At 33.8% G+C, this 23,470-nt stretch overlaps 6 protein-coding genes across 6 annotated transcripts; 2 read left to right on the forward strand and 4 right to left on the reverse strand.

Moving 5' to 3' along the window:
- The first annotated feature begins 888 nt into the window (after positions 1 to 888).
- On the forward strand, positions 889 to 5,800 carry LOC123898967 (syntaxin-32-like). The gene is made up of 5 exons (XM_045950020.1): positions 889 to 1,264; positions 1,373 to 1,611; positions 1,843 to 2,024; positions 2,877 to 3,071; positions 5,456 to 5,800. Exons 1-5 carry the CDS (start codon positions 1,024 to 1,026, stop codon positions 5,613 to 5,615), a joined length of 1,017 nt encoding a protein of 338 aa, XP_045805976.1. The 5' UTR covers positions 889 to 1,023; the 3' UTR covers positions 5,616 to 5,800.
- Positions 5,801 to 7,549: 1,749 nt separating this feature from the next.
- Positions 7,550 to 8,984, reverse strand: LOC123894323 (F-box/FBD/LRR-repeat protein At5g56420-like). Its single transcript, XM_045944291.1, has 2 exons — positions 8,241 to 8,984; positions 7,550 to 8,051 (listed from the first exon to the last, which is right to left on the reverse strand). The coding sequence occupies exons 1-2, from the start codon at positions 8,982 to 8,984 to the stop codon at positions 7,557 to 7,559; spliced, it is 1,239 nt and encodes a 412-aa protein (XP_045800247.1). The 3' UTR covers positions 7,550 to 7,556.
- A 1,124-nt stretch (positions 8,985 to 10,108) lies between these two features.
- LOC123893538 (F-box/FBD/LRR-repeat protein At4g00160-like) lies at positions 10,109 to 12,520 on the reverse strand. Its single transcript, XM_045943257.1, has 3 exons — positions 11,697 to 12,520; positions 10,898 to 11,059; positions 10,109 to 10,800 (listed from the first exon to the last, which is right to left on the reverse strand). The coding sequence occupies exons 1-3, from the start codon at positions 12,426 to 12,428 to the stop codon at positions 10,507 to 10,509; spliced, it is 1,188 nt and encodes a 395-aa protein (XP_045799213.1). The 5' UTR covers positions 12,429 to 12,520; the 3' UTR covers positions 10,109 to 10,506.
- A 1,668-nt stretch (positions 12,521 to 14,188) lies between these two features.
- LOC123894325 (probable glycosyltransferase At5g03795) lies at positions 14,189 to 15,873 on the forward strand. Its single transcript, XM_045944293.1, has 5 exons — positions 14,189 to 14,563; positions 14,645 to 14,775; positions 15,066 to 15,414; positions 15,486 to 15,704; positions 15,856 to 15,873. Exons 1-5 carry the CDS (start codon positions 14,189 to 14,191, stop codon positions 15,871 to 15,873), a joined length of 1,092 nt encoding a protein of 363 aa, XP_045800249.1.
- A 13-nt stretch (positions 15,874 to 15,886) lies between these two features.
- LOC123893544 lies at positions 15,887 to 16,127 on the reverse strand. The gene is given in 2 exon segments (XM_045943270.1): positions 15,887 to 16,009; positions 16,050 to 16,127. Coding segments are annotated over 2 exon segments (201 nt in total).
- A 1,467-nt stretch (positions 16,128 to 17,594) lies between these two features.
- On the reverse strand, positions 17,595 to 21,289 carry LOC123893539 (syntaxin-32-like). The gene is made up of 5 exons (XM_045943258.1): positions 20,793 to 21,289; positions 20,433 to 20,683; positions 20,179 to 20,324; positions 18,887 to 19,084; positions 17,595 to 17,980 (listed from the first exon to the last, which is right to left on the reverse strand). Exons 1-5 carry the CDS (start codon positions 21,076 to 21,078, stop codon positions 17,821 to 17,823), a joined length of 1,041 nt encoding a protein of 346 aa, XP_045799214.1. The 5' UTR covers positions 21,079 to 21,289; the 3' UTR covers positions 17,595 to 17,820.
- Positions 21,290 to 23,470: the final 2,181 nt, after the last annotated feature.

Consider the following 23,470-nt stretch of genomic DNA (forward strand, 5'->3'; position numbering starts at 1 on the left):
TTTGTTGCTTTTAGATTATTTTTTGTGGGTTAGCTTGTCGACTCACCATATAATCAACATATTTTTAGATACAAAAATACATAGTAATTTCCTAATTTTAGTAGAAAGTTAACTCAAACGAACTAGTTGAATCATGAATATGGATTATATAATATATTTGTGGAATTATGCAGCTATTACTTACATTTCAATTTAGTATTTTGGACTCAATTTATCAAAATCAAAATATAAGTCATCCAATCTTTGATTGAATATAATATTCACTCTCCTTAAGTGGTGTTTTGTTCCTTTCCTAAGCATTTTTTATGATCATTATCTTCTACACAACCATATGAAGGATAATTGTTCGACCGGTTTAAAAAACAAAATTGTATGCATTGACAAAATAATATTTTAGAAATTAATCTCTTTGATTACATTTACGGTGTATAAAAATTATCTACAACTATTTCATATCTCATACCTCTTATAAAAATGTTATTAATTTACTTCACCTTATTCAACATTAATTTAGAAGAAAAATTCATATGCAGATTTATTAGCAAAAAAAAAAAATTTGATGCTCCATTTTCCCCTATTTTAATCAACATACTCTTGAGATGTTCAATTGTAAATTATTTCCACCATTCGTTTAGTTCGTTAATAGCCTTATTGCTACAAACCTATGAAGTTCAGATACGTGACACAATACCAATACAAGACGACACCGATACAACGATACAGTAAAATTTCTAAAATTCTCGATACGATAGGCCGAGATACGTTATTTAAAAATATATACTCTTTTACACAATAATATTACGGTGGTAATATTTTACATGTACTGTACATGATTTTACCTTCCAAGGTACAATTCACTGTTCAGGGACGTTACAGTAATTTGGCCAATACCATTAGAACACACGGTGCTGCAATTCCTCCCTCCATCCATCGTCACCAAAATTCCGTTTCTGTTTCCCATTACCCGCCACCGCCTTAACGGATCCTACTTTTTTTGGAGCCAATTTACATTTCCCACTGAAAATGCAGGCCAAATCCACACATTCATCTTTTCGCGATCGCACACATGAATTCCACACAATCACCCAAACCTTCAAGAAATCATTACCAGAAGAAGAATCAAATGAACCTACTACCATTACTTCTTCCAGATCCGAACAACAACCAAATTCCGTTGCAATTCAATCAGAGTTCAATCGAAGAGCTTCCAAAATTGGTTATGGAATTCACCAAACCTCTCAAAAGCTTTCCAAACTCGCCAAATGTAATCAATTCGCTTCAATTCTTACATGAAGACATGAAACACTGTTCAATTCATTGTTTATTGTTAATGTTAATGTTGATTAATTAATATCTTTTTGTTTGTATGTAGTGGCGAAAAGGACTTCGGTTTTTGATGATCCAACTGTCGAAATTCAAGAGCTAACAAGTATTATTAAACAAGATATTACTGCACTTAATTCCGCAGTTGTGGATCTTCAATTACTTACCAACTCTAGAAATGATTCTACCGACACAACTACTCATTCCACTACCGTTGTCGATGATCTTAAGACTCGATTGATGACCACTACCAAAGAATTTAAAGATGTTCTCACCATGAGAACTGAGGTATTGTTTTGTTGTTGTCATTTTTTATTGGAGAATTTCGAATGTGTTTGGAATGTTGTATACTGTAATTGTCGATAATTATGTTATAAGTATCTACTATCAGGACAACATTAATATAACAAAGTGACATTATCATGTGATTTGATTGAATGCATGTGTAAACAAGTTGTACACCATCGGTGTATAGCAATTAATCTCATGTTATAATGCTATTTGTTTTTTTGAATGAAGAATTTGAAAGAACATGAGAGTAGAAGACAATTGTTTACGTCCTCTACCTCTAAGGATTTGGCAAATCCATTCCTACGTCAACGTCCATTAGCTACAAGGTCGGCTGCTACTGGTACCACTTCTAATGCCCCCGCACCTCCATGGGCGAGTGAGTCATCGTCTTCATCACAGTTGCTTCATAAGTAAGTTATGTTATTTTCTTTTTTTCCTTATTATTGTTTTGTTGGTTTGGTGTAGACTTGTAGCTAAGCATGTGTATGTTGTTTTCTTGCTAATGTTTATGTAATGTTGGTAAACTAATTTATGAGATTATCTGAATCATTGTTTTTTAGAAGGAACTGGTCATTATTTGAGTATAACGGGCTTATTAATACAGAGTAAAAGTGTGCCATATACCCCCTTCTTTTATTTGTTTTTCTTGGATTGTTATGTGTGAAGTACTACTCAATTTTCTGGTGTTTTAGCAGAATCATTGTGCTGATGTTAATTTTAGTTCACGGACTTTGACTTTATCTCTCTCTCTCTATTGTAATTGTACTGAACAAGCATAAATTTACAACCTCTTCTTTACTGTATTAATCAATTCATTTGCTTAATTTAATTTATGGATTTAATTTTCTTGTGTTTTCCAATTAGACCTGTCAAACAAGTTGGCTTGTTCAAACCTTGTTTTTTCAGCCTAGCCTGCCTCGGCAAAACTGGAGGACTTATGGAGCTTGGCCGAGCCATTGAGAAATTTGCTGGTTAAATAGGCCAGCCCAGTAAACTTGTAAAATAGCAGGCTGGCCTACTCAAAATTTCAAACCAACTTCCTTTGTTGGGCTGGCTTGGCCTGGCAAAACGGATGTCAATTGAAATTTCAGTTCCACGGTGTAAAAATTGCAAAATTAAGTGCTCTAGTTGTAAGACATGATTCATTGATCCTCTCCTATTTAATATGAAAACCCGTTTATTTCAAATGTTGCTTCATGCTGTGTCAAATTCTTCCCAAAACTCAGCTTCGTACATTCTTTTCATGCCTTTTGAATTTGCAGAAAGCAAGAGGATGGGGAAAGTCAACCATTGTTACAACAGCAGCAGCAGCAGCAACAGATAGTTCCATTACAAGACAGTTACATGCAAAGCAGAGGAGAAGCTCTTCAGAATGTTGAGTCCACTATTCACGAGCTCAGCAACATTTTTAATCAACTAGCAACACTTGTTTCTCATCAAGGAGAGATCGCCGTCAGGTTTTATATGGCTAACTCGTGTGCTATATAGATGCATCCTTATTTTTCTTCATTATTCTATTCTTATATAATATAGGATGCTTGTTACTAATAGATACAATCTTACTTAGTTTGCCAGTAATTCTGTTACCAAATGAGCCAATGTCAGTTGCTTGGACTGCGAGTGAGTTTAGGCCTTGACTGAAAATAACTTGTACGGAAGATGATGATATACAAGATTCAGAATGCAAGATTAACAGAAAGAAAACAGGAAAGTCTTATTGAATATCCTCCTCCAGTGCTTGATCAATGATATCTAGGGTTGAGAAGAGCAAGAATGAGTTAAAGTGGTGTTTTCCCTAGCATTTAGAGAGCCTGGTCTATCCACGACTCCACCCAAAACCAATGGATCAGCTAACTGCTTTCCCTTACATTCTCTGCCTCTTTTTATAGAGGCGTAGCTAATTAACCACTCTTAACATCTTTCATAAGTAGGCATGCTCTCAATTAACAATGCCTGACTGACAGGGGCTGGACCACTTCATTACTGGCCCATCTGATGTACGTTTTCCAAATTGGGGTCTTCATGACTAAGTTGTTTACTGCATGTTGCCTCTAAGGTTATGATGCACTGCTGTTTGAATGGTTTAATTTTCCTCTCACTAAGCAGAGAATTTACTTGCATAAGAATTTGATCCTATAAATTATTCGTAGGTACTTGGGTATTATGGGGTTCTAGGTTTCACATAGAGTAATATAATATGAGATGTTTAGTGAAGTATGAGTGGTTTGATTATTCTCCCTTGACAACTAGCTTTTACGGGAGGATTTCCAAAGTGCTAGGGTGCTTATCAAATGGTATCAGAACTAGTTGTCTATGTCTAAGAAATGGCTATCTACGGAGGGGCTGGCCAAAAAGGCCAAGTTAAGCGTAGTAGAGTACATCCGTTGGAAAGTTAGATCTCAAGGGTGATGCTAGTATAGGGACTTGGGTATCATGGGGTGCCTAAGCCTCAGGTCAAGAAGTATGAGATGTTCAGTGGAATACTTAAGCGCACTATTCTTGATAGCCAGCTTTTATGGGAGGGTTTCCCAAGTACTTCAGTGCTTATCAAGTTTAAATGGATAAAAGTTGATGAAAAATGTCAACAGAATATGTTTATGATAACTTTATATAGGGACAAGTTCTTTGGTGCTTGTACTTGAGAAGGCTCTAAACCTCTGATGATGTTTTCCAATGAGTTGTTTCTACCTGCACTTTGTTCTTTAAAGCATATTCTACACTTAAATGAAATGCACGAATTCCATGCCTTGGCCTTCCTTGTATTGCTAGAATTAATTTGTCAATTCTATTTGTTCCTTTAGATATGCCCTGGTCTTGCTATAGAAACATTTCCTCTCAGTTACTATTTATTTGGTGATGGTTAAAATCACTCTCACAATTTTTGTTGGGTGACTAAGTTGCTAATGTAAAAGGTAGTTGTTCACTTTATGTTTGTCTCCTCTCTCCTCCGTGTTTATGACTGTTTCAGTTACTATTTTTTGGGTTTATTACACTGTCGTTTATCTGTTGAGTACTTGACTTGAGTATATGTTTTTGAGAATTGAGGTAAATAAGAGTAGTACTGTATAATAATTGGTGTTTTAACTTATTTAATCATAAATGAGGTTGATTTGATGATATTAATTGGTGGAAGTTCCAGAACCAAGGGAAAACTGTCTTTTTTAATGCATGTGCCAGCTAATGTTGGATTCATCTTGGATTCAACATTCTTCTAATTGTATTGCAGCTGTTTTATCGACTTTTTTTTATGTGTGATTGATATTAAAAAAATTAATCAACAGAAAGTCAAGTAACCATGTTGTCGAACTCGTGATATTTACTTATAAAACCTGTTAACAAATTTGCCGAAAGGTTATGATCAAACTTGTAAAGTTGTCGGAATGTTTTTACTTTTATTTTATGCTGAAGTTCTTGTCATCTTGCTCAACTTTTTCACTTTTGATTAAGGGATTCACTTAGTTATGTATGACTGTGAGTATATATATTTATTTCTGTTTTGTAACTATGAATTTATGAGGACTACATATTATTTAACAATATGGTCTTAGTGTTTTATATTTTATAGAAATCAGGGTGATATTTTTTTGTACGTAATATCAATATAAATATTTAGCTCTAACTGAAATGCTGCCTGTTGAACCTGCGCCTGGACGAATTTACTTAAACTTGCTAGTTTTACAACCTTGCTGCAATTTCAGTTAAACTATTGTAATTTGGTGTGAACAATTGAATGCTTATACTTTTTATTTCTGATAAAGTGGATTATCTTTTGCTTGAGTTTTGTTTTATACTACCAAATGAGACATTGGTGGGATTGACAGTGGTACTACTTAATTTGCAGGATTGATGAGAACATGGATGATACAGTAGCTAATGTAGAGGGGGCACAAGCCTCCTTGTTGAAGTATCTCAATAGCATATCTTCTAATAGGTGGTTGATGATCAAGATTTTCTTTATATTGATACTTTTCCTTATGGTTTTCTTATTTTTTGTGGCATAGTCATTGGAGAAATGAAAGGACACAAGTGGCGGCTTTCTTACTGGTGTAAGCCTTGTGTATATTTAATATTCATTTCAGAATAGGGTATCTTAGGGACCAACACTGTCTAAATTTATACTTGTACAGTATTTATAATTGATTATTTGATACAACGAGGTTAAAAACGACTATTATTGTACCGTTTCCATTTATCTTTTCACGATTTGTTTGATTTTAAAATAATTATAATAAATTATAATACAGCTGAGTTGTGGCTTTTTGTAATATTTATTATGCATATGGAATCAATGGTATTGGAAATTTGGAAGCAAAGAAAAGTATGCCTAGATAGTGTGTTTCAACTAGTTTTTTCTTTCTGTTCATTGACGTCTCTAATTGTTTTTTAGAAGATCGTACTGAAATTGCAGTCCAACCCTATAAATAATAGAAAAGAGAAGATGGCCTAGCTAAAATAATAGTAAAGAAGCACTTGTTTGGTTATTTAGATATCTTAATATAACTCAAAAAGAGGCAACATTTCAACTTCATCCGTCATCAAATCATTAGAAAAACTTGTTATCTATAGTATGGAATCATCATACATGGGTGGCATTTGGCCAAATGAGACATTTAGGAAAGCTAATGGTCATACATGATTCATACATGGCAACAGGAAAATAAAAAGAACAAGATGGATTAGAGAAGCAACATTGTATTTTGTCTCCCAGCATAAGATCAGCACACAAAAGAAGCATGAGCGTGGTTGAGGTGGCTGCAACTGAGCCTAGGTGGTGTTTCTCCTCCGAGTTTGACTGTTCGACCATAGCCTTTTGAGCAAGCTCCAAGTTAGTAACTGGACCACCACGAGTCTTTTCAATTACATTGAGTATGGAAATGGTAAAAGCCCCATATGACGTGTGCTTGTATCCGGTTGGTGGGGGTAAGACTACTTCTGATACATCATGAGGGGAGACGTTATGATCACATGGGAAAGGTGTGAAGAGAATCACACGTGAAGGAAGGGGGTGGTTTCAGTTTTAGTTTTAGTTTTAGTTTTAGTTTTAGTCTTGTCCTCCTCCTCGCCGATTAGGCAATCAGATAGAAATGTGAGATTAAGACCCAGTTGGACTTGGTTTTTTTAGTAGCAACAAAATTTTTTATTAACAAACTCACTATAACATAAGACACATTGTTTTTTCTTTTAGCAGCAAAAATTTTTTATTAACAAACTCACCATAACATAAGACATTTTTTTTGTTGACATAATTTAGACACAGACAGACGCGTTTCGCGCACGCGCCCCGCCGCGCCTGACCACTAGTACTGCATAAATGGCACGAGGATGCAGAAAATAATTACAACAATGGAATACGCTGCATTAGTACTTTTTTATTTTATTTTGGACCATCGTTGGCTATCTATGGAGTGTCTCTACACTCACAACAGAAGATTAATCTCTGCTCAGATTTTTCCTTAAATCATTAAGCAGATTTATTCACTAATCACTGCAACTAGCTCTATCACTAAGCAGATTTTTCCTTTGTTGATAATTGTAATTGAAATTTGCAAAATTTCATTCTTATTCTACTCATTAAGTTTTGCTAATGTAGCTACATCTAATTCATCATTCTAAAGTTTGGAAATGTCTAGTTTTACATAAAGTTTGGTGCAAGAAAACCTTTACAATGTGCCACAAAACAATTAAACTCTACTTGATATCTAATTACTTACAGCAGCAGCAGTCAAATAAATATAATTCCTACCACTATGTCTACCTTAAAGATAATTCTAGAAGACAATTGGTACAAGAAGAAACATAATTTACTGCAAAATCTAAACTGAATAGAACATTTTGTATATTCTTTTATGTCCTTACTAGTTACTACTTTAATTATAAAATAACCACAATTTACTTTTGCACAAAAAAGTAGCAGCAGTTCAAAAGAGGAGGCAGATGAAAGATCAAATAAATAAAAGTTTGCATGTGGCTGAATTTCTTGGGCACAAAGATAACTCCTTGCACATTTGGATCTTTGTATCTGACTTTACGGATTTGGCAATCTGAATTGTCATGGTGCTCAGTACTATTGAATTCTGCATTATATATTTTGCAAATTGAATCTGATCATATGAGCGTCTGTAATTTCCAAGTGAGCATGTTGTAAGATGAGATAAAAGGCATTCTGGAACTATTTTTGGGTCCTTCCATTCTATATCACCCTGACAATTATACACAATTAAAATTTTTCTAAAATATATTGAAGTACAACTTAACTTAAAAAGGTAATGCTGCCTAATGTTAGAAACCTCATCAATGATCATAGTTTGTAGCTTGGGGGAATTTTGAAGAAGTTTTATCAGCCGCCCCCCTTTGAACCCTGCTGGATAGCTACTGTCGAATCTAAGCTCCATATGGATTAAATTGTGAAACATGGCAAGTAAAGGATTGACCCACCGCTGCATGAGTTACAAAGACATAATAGGATGTAAAGTTATTTGTGAAAGTAATATGTCCTTGAAATCTATCAAAGAGTCTATCATTTAGTCCTTCAAGTGCGAGAAATAACGTACAATTAACACACCTCGCTCTGGATACTATTATAAGCAAAAAAATCATTTTATAGATTCGTATAGATAGATACATACCAGTTTTATGCGGAGATGCTGGACGTTATGGAGCCAATCAAGCACAATATAGCCACCGGAAATGTCAGCTGTGACCAAATTGGATAGACTTGGAACATCAAATTGGAGATGCTTAGCAAGTCTCTTTATAGTTAAATCCTTTGTTTCCAACTCCTCTAGAATGGGACAGGCAGATAGAAGTTTCCTGATATGTTTGTCATATGTGAAAGCGACAGATTCCAAGTGAAGAACTTTTAGAGAAGGAAGATCAAACTCAAAGTATGGATCATCCTCGTTCAATGCTATTGTCTTCAATTTGAGGACTGACAAAGTTTTGGTCGTTAGAACGAAAGTAGGCAATGTCGTCAGAATGAAAGTTTTAGTCGTCGTTATATTGCAGTGATCGATGCTGAGGTTTTGAACTCCTCGTGTAATTACTGATGAATAAACAAAATTGTAGAAATCAGTGTTGTAGTCGTGGCGAGAATTAAGGTGGAATGAGTGGATTGGTAGAGTGTTATCTCTCTTGGTGATGACGGAGTACAATAATTGGCGAAAGGCGGAAGGATCTGGAATGGTTTTGTCGTCGAAGTGGAGGTTGAGCTGTGAGCGCCATACTGATTCTGATTTCCATCTCTTTGAGAGGAAGGTTGTGGCGACAGCGTCTTTGGTAGGAAGATAGGAGAGAATGTGTTCCAAAACTTCGTACGGCAGATCACTGATTCTATCTTCTTCTGGAATTGAAAGAACCATATTTCTCGACATTGCAAAGAGGATGATGGCAACCCGATTCAATTCAACCCAAAGTTCAGCCGCATTATATATTTTTGTATAAATTTTTGTATAAGAGAAAATCTTTGTATCTTCTTCCTCAAGATTTATTTATTTTTTGATACAAGATTAATTTTATTTTATTTATTTATATCACTCAATCCTAACTTATATTTTAAAATTTTGATGAATCTTATAAATAAAGATCAAAAGGAATAAAATTAAAAACATTACAAATATTTGCTGTGACCAAATTGGAAAAGCTTTTTTCGATTTCTCTAGCTGTACTGTACTAGTATTAAAGTTCAATAAAACAAAACAGTTGATTCAATGTTTAGATTAGTGAAAGCACGCTTCCATGCAAGGTCGTCGTGGAGATCCACCAACCTTATGAGACACTTAAACTTGAACAGAAAATTTATAGAGTGGAAGAGAAGCTTCATATGAGTTAAATTGTGAAATATCATACATATATTAATGCAGCAGAATTTTCTCCCACACTTCATTCATTGCAACGAGCTCAGTCACTAAAGCAGATTTTTCCTGTGATGACAATTGCAACTGATTTTTATTTGACTAATAATTTAGCTACATCAAATTCAACATTCTGCAGTTTGGAAATGTCTGGTTCTACATTAAACTCAATGTGTTTCATCGCGTGATTCAACTCTAGTCGATATCTAACTATCAAAATAAATATGCGAAGTTGTCAACAACTTTAGTTCCTATAACTAATTCAGTCAACTATTGATTAATTTAAGTTTTGTGGACATAGTGAAATACTTGTCACTAGGCTTGGCTGGCTCAAGCTTTCTTCAAATTTTGTAGCAGTAATAGTATTGAAGTTCAGTAAAAGCACACATCCATGCAAGGTCAACCTCATCGAGGATTTCCAATGAAATTTAAATATAACCTACCAATTGTGGAAATCCTTGATGAGGTTGACCTGTGTCAGGCTCCATTGGCCCAAGCGGTGTTTGATTACATTGACACACTATGAGTTTGATTGTGTTTGGTATATCTCATTTTAATTTTCAGAAAAGTACAAAACAAATGCCCTATTTAGGCACAAGGATGTTAAATCATTGCTTGAAAAAAACTACAAGACTGTGCAGGTATTGAAACTCTCCAATGAAGATTAGGGAAACATATACATACACAAGATTGAGAATGAATTTACAAAGTAGAATTATCAGAGTTTAAGCCACATAGAAGAACAAAAATGCCCCCATGTAATTTGCATGGCAAAAATAACCAAAATTAAACCATCCAAATCAAACAAAACTCACAGTCACAGGTTTCAAGAACACAACCATTCAACATTACCTGAAGCATTGAAGATAATACCAAGAAAACAACTTGCAGAAGAAATGTAAATTATTGTAAAATTTAATCTAACTAGAACATTCTGAATCTTTGCTTAGGTTCTACCTAGCTACTTAATAAATTATCAACAATGTTTTTTTCGACAAAAAGGTAACTGTAATTCATCAGAGGAGGGAGATGAACGAACAATTCATTTCATTGCTGCCCACATAACTAAAAGTTCACATGTGCCTGAACCCCTTCGACACCGATTTAATTCCATTAACATTTGTATCTTTGAATTTGTATCTAGGAATTCGTCACTCCGAATTGTCATGGCGTTCAATACTTTTGAGTTCTTCATTATATATTTTGCAAAATGAAGCTCACAAGGAATGCCTATGAAATTTCTAAGTGAACATGTTGTTAGATGAGATAAAAGGCATTTCGGAACAATTTCTGGCTCCTCCCAATCTTCGTCATGGCATTTACTTGCTGTAATCCTCTGCCAACATACAAAGTTAAATAAATTCAAAATATATCTACATATACAGGTAGAATTTAAAAAAATAAACAATAAACAATGCTTAACCATTACAAACCTCATCAATGATAAGACTTTGAAGCTTGGGACAATGTTGAAGCAACTTTATGAGACACTTAAACTTGAATAGAAAATTTAGAGAGTGGATGATAAGCTCTATGTTGGTTAAATTGTGAAACATGGAAATGCTGTCAAATGTACAAGGAAACTTCTCCTTGAGCTACAAAGACAACATATATATTATAAGTTAATCACAAATTCTTTCCAAGAGTAAACTCATTCAGTCAAGAGGGTATACAGAAACAGATTTCTTGCGGTATGTTTTTATACTGTTTTCACACAGTTTTACATCACAACAATCCAATCTAAAATGCGCGGCTGAAATTGTTTTATATGATTTTATAACTGCGTTGATCTGGACCTTACGATCTATGATCAATGACCAATTCAAAACTACGTGAAAACTTTGTTAAAAAATACTGTAGCAAATCTGCATCTCGTATATACATCCTCCAAATACAAGTTATTCCATAAATCTAAAAAGTAATTCTTTACTTATAGGGTCCGTTTTATCTGCAAAATGTAAATACTTGACAGATACAACAGGATAAACGTTTATGGTATTGAACAAATATTGTCTTGTACCATGTGTATTGGACAAAAGATTAGTTTGGTAGGACAAAAAGTTGTCCCTTGATTTTCAGTGGGGACAAGAATCTCTGTTTTTGTCTAGTTTGTCTGGTCTGGTAAACAATTATAAAATCAAACACTTTACAACTGAAGTTGTTCGGTGTTCATTGTTTAGCGGATCAAACACACCCATAATAAAAACAAATAATATATATATAGATACATACCACCAAAGATGCATGCAAGCGCTCCACATTAGGAAACCAATCAAACCAAATAGGAACAAAATCATCAAAAATATTTGCTGTGACCAAATTCCACAAAGGAGTTTCAATTTGTTTATCTAAACCAACAACCCCCCAATAGGTGGTTACAATTAAATCCTTAATTTCCAAATCCTGTAGAATGGAACAACCAGATAAAAGCTTCAAGAAATAATCATAATGCAGGAATGTGACACGTTCCAAATGAAGGACTTTGAGCGAGGGAAGAACAACAACTTGTGGAACATTATTGAATGCAAGGCTCTTCAATTTAAGAACAACTAGATTTTTGCAACTTAAAATGCAAGAAGGCAATTCCATCTTTGTATCGAGGATGAGGTTTTGAATACCTCGCTTTAATGCAATGTTAACAATATTGGCAAATTTTTTCTCGGTGTTGCGGCGGTAGCGAGAGTATTTGTGATATGTAAAGTTGAATGAGTGGATGGGTAGATTTGGTAGATTTGTTCTTCGCTTGGCGAGGAAGGATTTGAAAATTCTGCTTAAGGTGGAAAGATCAGGAAAGGTTTTGTGATCGAAATTGAGGATGATTTGTGAGAGACCTAATGGTTTCCATCTTTTTGAGAGGACCGTTGTGACGACGGCATCTTTGGTTGGAAGGAAGGAGAGAATGTGATAAAGAAGTGAGTCTGGTAGATCACTCATTCTGTCTTCCTGTGACTGTTGCCCCGACATTGCGGCCGGCGAGGAGGAGCGGCGGCCGAGAGAATTATACAAACTGTGAAATTTGGTGTCTCTTCTTATTTTAATTTTGATAGGTTACACTCTCAAACACATTTTCATCATTTATCGGTGCCACATCACATCACCCTTTATTTTTAGGGGTGCAGTGAATTCGGATTTCATAAGATTTTAAAATATTTTTTATGACAAAAGTTAAATAAATATTGTGGTATTCAATTAAGATAAGCATGATTTTTTTTCCTTTTCAGGGTAACAAAATCTGTTGTATTCAATTAAGATTTGTTATTACTTTTAAAATGTCTATTGGTATTCAAAATCTATGGATTTTGATGGATTCTTATTTGGAATGGATTTTGAGAGACTTTTTAGTTGAAAATACACTTAATAGATTTTTTCAACAATCTCACCAAAAACTTTGCGACTTTTTTGAACTCTCCAAGACTTTTTATTTTTTACTTTTCATCATCAATGTATCATATTTCTTCTTCTTCTCCTCCTCCTCCTTTATTACTTTCGTAGTTTATCATCATTGCACCCGATTTTTTTTCTTCTTTTCTTTGTTCACTTATTCAACAATCTCACCAAAACAATTGAGACTTTTTCAAAACTCTCCAAGACTTTTTACTTTCATCATCACTATACTATTTTTTTTTCTTCTTTTTCTTTACCTATCATATACATCTGCTTCTGTTTTTTTTTTTTCTCAAAAAAATATAATTTCTTTTATTAAAATTTATTGATTTTTTTAAAATTTTCATAATATACAAAAGTTTCTTAATATATAAAGTATTATGAAATCTTGATTGTAAAAAGTCTTTTGTAAAAAATCTCTCAAAGTCCATTCAAATCATGCGTTAAAAATCCTCATCGTACAAAAGTCTTGTAAAGAAGTCTTTAATTGTCTCATAAAATCAATATAGTCCAACAAAATCTCATAAAATCATCAAGACTTTTTTTGCCAAAATTATCTCATAAAATCTCAATCCAATACATTCCCTTAATCTCATAAACTCTAAAATGACTAAACTTTTGGGACAGATAGAGTACTACATAAAAGAACAAAATATTTTGCTATTATTATTTGCTTTTATTTATATAAACAAATTATAAAAAGAAGAGGGAGATTTTTTTTCTTTATATTTTTTTTGACAGTAAAAAGAAGAGGGAGATGAACATCAATATTCATTTCATTGTTACCCAAAGAAAGAAAATCCACATGGTTTTCACTAGAATCAGATTAAGATATTTCTCCTTAAGATACAGTTCATGTCTTTCTAAAGATTATAGCTATTTTACATATGCTCTATCCATTATATCCATTAATAATCAAATAAATAAAAGTTTGCATGTGGCTGAATTCCTTGGACACAAAGATAACTCCTTGCACATTTGGATCTTTGTATCTAACTCTATGGATTTGGCAATCTGAATTGTCATGGCCATTGAATTCTGCATTATATATTTTGCGAATTGAAACTCACAATTCGTGCGTCTGTAATTTCCAAGTGAACATGTTGTATTTTTGGACAGAATTAATTTGATCTCATTAAATAAGCACAAATAACAGTAAAAATATTTGATCTCATTTGATCTCATTTTATGATGATGAATATTATGATACCATAAATAACAGTCAAAATATAAAAACAAAAATGTTTACTTAGGATATGCTCTAGACTAGTAACCATCTTGTCTTTGCTTTTGGAATTACCATCTTCCTAACACAACAAAAACAAATTGTTCTTATTATAATGGAGTTATCGTGCCATTGTTTCGGACACAAGATTGTTTCTTATTGGAGAAGATTGTTTCTTCTACTTATTTTTACAGTATCTTGGTTTGTGCTTCAGATTTTTGTACATAATTATGTAATTCCACCAAACAAACACTTACATTTTTTTTCTCGCCAAACCAATTCATTGTGGTATCGATCCTCTAATAGTACTATTCGATCGAACGAGTTTCTTAAAGGAGCTATACTTCAAGAGGCTCACCTCACTTTTCCTTACTCAGTTGTATCGCCTAATTCGACTAATAAGTTTGTTCAATCGGTATCAGTTGAGCAAGATAGTGTAGATAATCGTGCGCAACGAAAGAAGGATAAAAATGTTGCTTCTGATAAGCAGGTAGAAGTTGATTAGATTATGAATTTAGTTGATTGGTGAGTTGAGACATGACTAATATTTTTCTGGATGTGTATATCGCAGACTGACATGAGGTTGTTGTCACCTACTGAGGCCCTTGTGTATGCTAAGAAAGAGATTGATCATGCTACTTTTGTGAATCAAGATCCTAATCTTTATGCTCCTCTATTTAGGAACATTTCTGTTTTCAAAAGGTACGTACTCTTATTTACCGTCTATTTGGATTGACTTATTTTTAAGCTTATGAAAAATATAAATAAGTTTTTATGTTAATTCATATGTTTTCACTAATGAAAATTGTATCTTAAATTGTTTTTTCATAATCATCTCCACCAAGTTTTCGAGCTTTTTAAGGAGATGACGTTTGGAGACTCGTGGAACTGATGCGTAACTTGTTGATTATGTCTTTGGAATGTACTGCAATTTGGTATGTCAATAGAACCTACTATACTGTGTTAAAACCATATTTTTCCCTAAATTTCAGGAGCTATGAATTGATGGAAACTACACTTAAAGTTTATATATACCGCGATGGGGCAAGACCGGTTTTCCACAAACCTTCCCTTAAGGGAATCTATGCTTCTGAAGGATGGTTTATGAAGTTAATGGAGGAAAATAAGCAATTTGTCACCAAGGATCCTGACAGGGCTCACTTATTTTATCTCCCATATAGTGCACACCAATTGGAAGTTGCACTATATGTGCCTGAATCGCGCGATTTGAAACCATTATCAATCTTTCTCAGAGACTATGTAAACAAGATTGCTGCAAAGTATCCCTTTTGGAATCGTACACATGGCTCCGACCATTTCCTTGTTGCTTGCCATGATTGGGTAAGTCTTCGCTTTCCTTTCAATTGCTTCATTCTTGATAATGTGATTTTACCAAAAACTCCCATTTGCAGGGTCCTTACACAGTGACTGAACATAAAGAACTAGCCAGAAACACAATAAAAGCTCTTTGTAATGCTGATCCGTCTGAAAGAATCTTCATCGCAGGACGAGATATTTCCCTTCCAGAAACTACCATAAGAGAACCAAGAAGACCTCTTAGATATCTTGGTGGGAATAGAGCGTCGCTACGCCCAATCCTTGCCTTCTTTGCTGGAGGCATGCACGGTAGAGTACGGCCGACTCTTCTTCAGTATTGGGGTGGTGAAAAAGACGAAGACATGAAAATCTACAAACATTTACCTTTGAGAGTCTCGAAAAAAATGACTTATATTCAACACATGAAATCAAGTAAATACTGTTTATGTCCAATGGGGTATGAAGTTAATAGCCCTAGGATAGTTGAAGCCATATATTACGAATGTGTTCCGGTGATCATTGCAGATAATTTTGTCCTTCCACTTAGTGAAGTTTTCGACTGGAGCGCATTTTCTGTGGTCGTGGCCGAGAAGGATATTCCTAGGCTAAAGGAAATTTTGTTGTCCATTCCTATGAGAAAATATGTTGCACTGCAAAATAATGTGAAGATGGTACAGAAGCATTTCCTTTGGAACCCAAAACCAAAGAGTTATGATCTATTTCACATGATTTTGCATTCAATATGGTTCAACAAGCTAAATCAGATTTGAACTCTGCCATTTACTGCTTAATGGTTTGATTCACAACAGAAATTTGATTAATTTCATGAATACTTGATGTGATTTTCTTCCTGAACTGTCAACTCTATGGAGCAAGATACTGATTCATTATTATGATCACTGACAATTTTCTTGCTACCACACATTTTTCCTTGTTTTTCTTATATCTTAGAGATCAAATAATTTAACATCTGTTATATTAAAAGACTAATTGAGCAACTCAAAATGACTAATGTGATATAAAATTTTCAATATGTGAAATAATTTAGAAATGTTGGTATTTTAATGATCATAATGCAGGATCCTTACAATTTTAGTAAAATTGGCCATAAGTAAACCTTTGTTCCCTCGTTGAATGAAAAACTGACCCTACTTCAAGTATACTGCCAACTTGCCATTTAAAGTAATTCTTCAAACTAAACAACATACTTATTAGGTACTATCATTGGAGCAATACCCATTTGAGTACTTATTAGGTACGAGTCTAAAATAAGCATTTTCTCTCTTCTTTGGGATCCACCTTACTTTTCATTAAAATATTCTTTTTTTGCTTGGCGGTGAAGGATTTGAAAATTTTGCTTAAGGTGGAAAGATTAGGAAAGGTTTTGTCATCGAAGTTGAGGATGAATTGTGAGAGACCTAATGGTTTCCATCTTTTTTAGAGGATTGTTGTGACAGCGGCGTCTTTGGTTGGAAGGAAAAAGAGAACGTGATAAAGAAGTGAGTCTGGTAGAGCACTGACTTCCTATGACTGTCGCCTCAACATTGCGAAGAGGAACGGAGGCAGAGAGAATAGAAACTATGAAACTGTGAAATTTGGTGTCTTCTTATCTTATATTGCATCCGTCCCAAAATAAAAGAAAAATTAGTCAAAAATGTATTTGATTAAAAAAAAATTGGACTAAATACATAAACTTTGTTTAACCAATTTTACCTTATATTTTGGGACAAGCACAACAATTTTTTTTATACAGTCCTTTTTCTTCTTTTTTTGATAACAAAAAGTTAGAAATCTTTCTATATATTATTTTTGTTTGACAAAAATTTTGCTTTAATTTTATCTAAAATAACAAAATCTTTTAATACCATGTGTAAGTTTGTACTGGTGGCCTGGGGGATAATATTATGAATTGGCGTAGTATATAAATAACTATTAACAAAATTTGTACTCAAGTCACTCGTTGTTTGGGAAGGGTAGTTGTCAGCTCGCATTTCCCAAAACACAAGGGTTTTGTAAAAGTGAAACAGAAACACCTAGCTAGATGCTCATGTGTGTTGTGTTGGCCTAAATCTTCAAAAATAACAGTGAACATTGGAATGTAGAAAACCAAAATCGAAGCTTGTTTTTATACCCACGTGTGACTCTCACATTCATTATAAACTAATTTATTTTTAATGATCATTAGTCATTACACAGAGAGAGAATAAGTTTTTAATTGTCTATTCTATAGACATAATGGATTCAATATAATCATATCACAAATGCAGTACACACAGCACTTAGCTTCGTTATATGCATCAGTAAGTACAGGTAAAAAATTTGACAAAGTTGGTCCAAAGCTAAACTCTGTCATAACAAATATATATTTGGAGAAAGAGAGAAATAGTAATGTCGTGTATCCTCCTGGTCAATTTCCTGTCTCTGAAACGACTATGCCACAAAAAATAAGAAAACCATAAGGAAAAACATCAATACAAAGAAAATCTTGATCATTAGCCACCTATTAGACGATATGCTATTCAAATACTTCAACAATGCCCCTTGTGCCCCCTCTACATTTGCCAATGTATCATCCATGTTCTCATCAATCCTGCAAATTAAGCAAAAGACAATTCATCTTATTAGCAATCAAAGTACAACATATGCAACTGTTTGCACCAAATTTTCAATGAGCATCAAGGCTGTCAAACAAGCAAGTTCAAGCAAACTCCCACTTTAGATGATAGCTGACAATAAGCTGGGCAATCTTACCCTATTGTGGGTTAGTAGATACCCAAAGCTAGTATGGTGGGTTTCAAACCCACTGTAATAAACAACAGGGTCAGTGAGTATAGGGTCAGCCCAACACCCCTGGTCAACATAAGGTTATGATTATCATAGCTAACAATCAATTCCATTATCTTAACTTTTTACTTTTTAACACTAATCCTAAACATGTAAGCTATCTTATTTATAAGATGGTAAATTACTTTTATGTTTACTATTTCAACTTTCAAGTAATATAAAGAGTTTAAAATATACACGGCACACAATTATGAAATGGGTGGGAAGAGGGCGTGTTCTAAAAGGTTTCTTACAGGTCATGGGGCATGTTCAGATTCTAATTGCTAAACAGGGTCTGCAGCACACATCCACATCCAGCAAACTCTGCTGTTGCGGCTGCACCTTTTATTTGTTCTGCACCTGTCACTACCATCAGGGCCAAAGGCCGCTCCAGTGTGACAAGCCGCTATTGACTACATAGCTCTAAGTGATCAAATCATCTACCACAAATAACCACAAAGCAAAGTGATGGTTCGCTATACATAATGCAAGCTACTTAAAGTCAAAGCACTAACTTTCTCTCAACTCTTAAGGTTAATACTGACTGGAACAGAGTCACTTGTCACAGAATTACTTATGAACCAAGTAAGTTCATATGTAATAGTAACATACATCATAATTGTGTTGGAATAAAATAATAAAGGGCAATACACAAGTGAGACAAATAGAAAACCTGATGGCAACCTCCCCTTGCTGGGAGACAAGTGTTGCTAGTTGATTGAAGATGTTGCTGAGCTCATGAATAGTGGACTCAACATTTTGAAGAGCTTCAGCTCTGCTTTGCATGTAACTGTCCTGCTGCACTGGAACTATCTGCTGCTGCTGCTGTTGCTGTTGCAGCAATGGTTGACTCTCTCCATCCACCTGCTTCCTGTGTAATGCGGATGTGAAGGCAGTGAAAAAACAAAATAAAAATATATGAAATCAGAGTTGAAGATACAATTCTACCCAACCTGAAACAAACTCAAAATGGCAGTACAACTAATAAAAATGGGGGGTGGGGGGAATGGACCAGCCTCCTTTTTACATAACAATTTCTCTGGGTCAGGTTAAGTTTTGTCAGTGGCACAGTTTTGTTGGGCCAGGCAGGGATATGCCAACAAAACAAAGTCTGAACTAGCCAGACTGTTTGATAGGTCTACTTGTAACTATGCAAGTAATTGAGTTCCATAAACTAAATTAAGAAAATTAAACTCATTAAAGGCTGTAAACTTATATATGTGCAAGGTGATATCATAATATTAACACAACAAAAGGATCAAAGCTGTTAGAATATATGAAAAATGAAAATGTCTTAGATATCTTGAGATAATCGAACATACTCTAAATAGAAAAACTAATCCTATGAGATAATCTAACATACTCCAAAGATAATATCAAGATATCTAAGATGTTTTAGGCTTTAGCCTTTAAATAAAGAGGGAAGAGATACAATGAAGTCTCTGCTTTAACTCTTTCAAGATTAATTTGCATATTTATCAGGATTTGGCGTCTTCCATTAGTATAAATATGGGTTAATTATTAGTCTTTTGTATCAAAAACACAATCATACCAAACCATAATAATAATAATAAATCAAAGACTTCATTGTATCTCTTCCCTCTTTATTTAAAGGCTAAAGCCTTATAACTTCAAACAAAAACCAAGCTGGAGGTATGAAATTAATACTACAAGTCCAATGGTTTGTGGCACAACTTTTGAAAATCGAGTCATACTGCAACAACCATCCAAGGAGAACGAATAGACAAAAAGGTATGTGACCAAACTTTTACGCTATTCTACTTGATAAACCAGGCTTCCTCAGAATGTCTTGTTTCTTGGAACAAAATATATGTACTTAATAATGTAATCAAGCATGACACAATAAGTTAATTTGACGAGAGAAAAAAACGATTCAAGTAATCTTATATGCATAACTGAAACCTATAACAGTACAATCAACAGAAGAAAAAGAGCATAACTTACCCACTAGCCCATGGAGGTGCAGGGGCATTAGAAGAACTAGCAGCCGATTTTGTAGCTAACGGACGTTGACGGATGAAAGGATTTGCAGAATCCTTAGAAGCATTTGCCGAAAACAATTGTCTTCTATTCTCATGCACTTTCAAGTTCTTCATATAAATAAACAAATAAACAACAGCATTACAAGATAATTGTCATCAATTACAGTAGAAAACATACACAATCACACACATAACTACAAATTATAAAAACAATACCTCAGTTCGCATTGTGAGAACATCTTTAAACTCTTTGGTAGTACTCATCAATCGAGTCTTTAGATCATCGACAACGGTAGTTGAATGGCTAGTTGTGTCGGTAGAAACATTTCCACTCTCATTTCTTGAATTGCTGACTAATTGAAGATCCACAACCGCAGAGTTAAGTGCAGTAATATCTTGCTTAATAACACTTGTTAATTCTTGAATTTCCATAGTTGGATCATCAAAAACCGAAGTCCTTTTCGCCACTAAAAAAATAAAAAGACGAATTAAAAAAGTAATTAATCAGCATTAACAATACATGAATAATAATTGAATAGTGAAATGTACGAATTGAATGAATTGAAGATTGATTACATTTGGCTAGCTTGGAAAGTTTCTGAGAGGTTTGATGAATTCCGAAACCAATCTTGGAAGCTCTCCGATTAAATTCTGATTGAATTGCAACGGCAGATCGTGGATCCTCCGATCTGGAAGAAGAAGAAGAAGGAGAAGAAGAAGAAGGATAAGGAGAACTACTGCTAGGTCCATTTGGACCTGATCCTGATGATGATGATGATAGTGATTTCTTCAATCTCTCTGCAACGGTGTGGAAATCATGTGTACGATCTCGAAATGAGGATTGTGTTGATTTGAACTGCATCTTGATGGAACGATTTGGTGAATAATGAAAAAGAATGAAATGGAAACCCTAGAATATAGATCTAAATCGAATTGGGGATTTTTGCGAATGGGGGATAAGGAGATGGAGGAACTATAATGAAATTATGGAATTGGAAGAACCTTCTTTCATGTTGATGGTTAAATTAAAACTTAAAATTAGTTCCTCACTATTCACCGTATGCTATTACAACAAAATAACTTTATATCGATGATGATGCATATAAATTAAATTTTTTAAGTATTAATAATTTAGGTGTAAATATTTAAAATTGCCTTAAATATCACGTAAGTTTTTCCGGTTTTTTTGTTTTAGTTCCTGTATGTTTTTTTTTTTTAAATAGTTCCTCCATGTCCAATTTTTTTTGGTTTTCGTCTCTCCCCTCTCAAAAATGCTGATGTGGCTAACGACATGACATGTGGTATGTTGACGTGGCAAACGAATGACCAAAACCAAAAAAAATTATTATTGAAGGACCAACACCAAAAAATAAAGTTTAAAATCCCTAAAATTAAAAAAAATAAATTTACTTTAACGTTTTTTAATAAATAAAATATAATTTTTTTTATGTAAGACAAGTTATATTATTAACAACATATTAGTGTCTTAAGCCACTATGTTTGGTCTAGTGATGAGGGGTTTGGATAGTACGTTATAGGTCATGAGTTCGATCCTCAACTCAGTGTAAACAAAAAAACTTATTAGTGTCTTAATAGTCACTTGTTATTGGTTTGTGCAATATTAATGTTTCGTTTGGATTAGCTTATTCAAACAACTTATACAATATAAATTATGTTTTATGTTATTTTATAAGTTCACACTAGTGAAAATTGTATTTATAAGCTATTTTATCATAAATTACCTTGACAAACTTATAATCCCTATTGGTGAATTAAAATAAAGGTATAATAGGAAAACAAGGTGCAAAAATACACTTTCTTAATATTTTTTTTTTTTTCTAGAATCTCAAGTAATTTGAAACGGGGGAAGTAATACATAAAAATTGCATAAGTTGTTTGCATAAACTCAAAAATAAATTAATTCAAACGAGACCTAAGTTGATGTGCAATTTTAAGTACACTGTCATTATAGCCAAATTTTTTAGCATGTCCTAAACCAATTTTAGCACACTATGAACAAGTTTTTACACCGTAGACTTATGAATTTAAAATTTTAGCACTTTATATATATATATATATATATATATATATATATATTAAATTTTGTTTTCTATTTGAAAAAAAATGGTTTTTTTAAAAGAAAAAAATGTTAAAAAATTGTGTTTTTTTTATTTTAAAAAAAAGTTAATTTAGGAATTTTGTTTTTTTGGTTCTTCATTAATTTGTTTTTATAAGTTGTTTTGCAAAAGTTAAAAAATAAGTTATTCTAAACATGCCCTTAATCATTCATTCCTTTTTTATCGAATAAAATATAGAAATTTTTGTCCACAAATCCTAGTTTAACTGGCCGAAATGCCGAAATTGCTAATGTCTAATGTCAGGATTGGAGTTTGAACCTCGGTCACTCCACTAGTGAAAATTATATTTTTACAAACTATTTTATCATCAACTACCTTGACAAACTTATAATAACACATAAAAATTTATTTATTTGCATAAGATATTTTGCAAAAGTTAAAAAATAAGTTATTCTAAACCGACTCTTAATCATTCATTCCTTTTTATAGAATAAAATATAGAAATTTTCGTCCACAAATGCCGAAATTGCTAATGTCGGATGACAGGATTGGAGTTTGAACTCCGGTCACTCCTGTGTGTTTTTTCAACGGCTTTGCGATTTTCGACCGTCAACCAAAAAAACATAGAAATTTTCTCTTTCTAGTGGACTTAGGGGTTTGGTGGTTGCAAACATCTTTCCCGCTTCCTACTACGTAAGACATCAGGATTAAGGATTAAGGTTGAATCAAAGAAGAAGAGAAAGAAGAAGAAGGGTTTAAACCTGATGAAGGGTGAGATGGATAGGAAAATGTCAAAGAAGAAGGCTGATGAGATAATACCGAACAAGAAAAAGAAGAGGGCTGAGATGGATCTTGAAAAGTCATCGTCGTCGGAGAAGCCTAGGAAAAGACCGACGAAGAAGGCTGTGTTGGTTAAGGATGATGAAGAACATGAAGAGTGTTGATGTGAAAGCGCAGATATTGAGGATGAAAAAGCACCTGATGAAACAGCGAGGATTTCCAGAGGATAAAATAATTGTGATCATTGAGGACGAAGAAGACACCAAACCCACTGTGACCAACATACGTGATCAGTTATACAGGCTGGTTGAGTTCTCTTCTTATCCAGGTGACATCCTCTTCATCCACCTCATTGCCTATGGCTGTTCTGATGGACTTATTCTTACTCTAGATAAA

This window comes from Trifolium pratense, linkage group LG7 (assembly GCF_020283565.1).
Source record: "Trifolium pratense cultivar HEN17-A07 linkage group LG7, ARS_RC_1.1, whole genome shotgun sequence".
Classification (NCBI taxonomy): domain Eukaryota; kingdom Viridiplantae; phylum Streptophyta; class Magnoliopsida; order Fabales; family Fabaceae; genus Trifolium; species Trifolium pratense.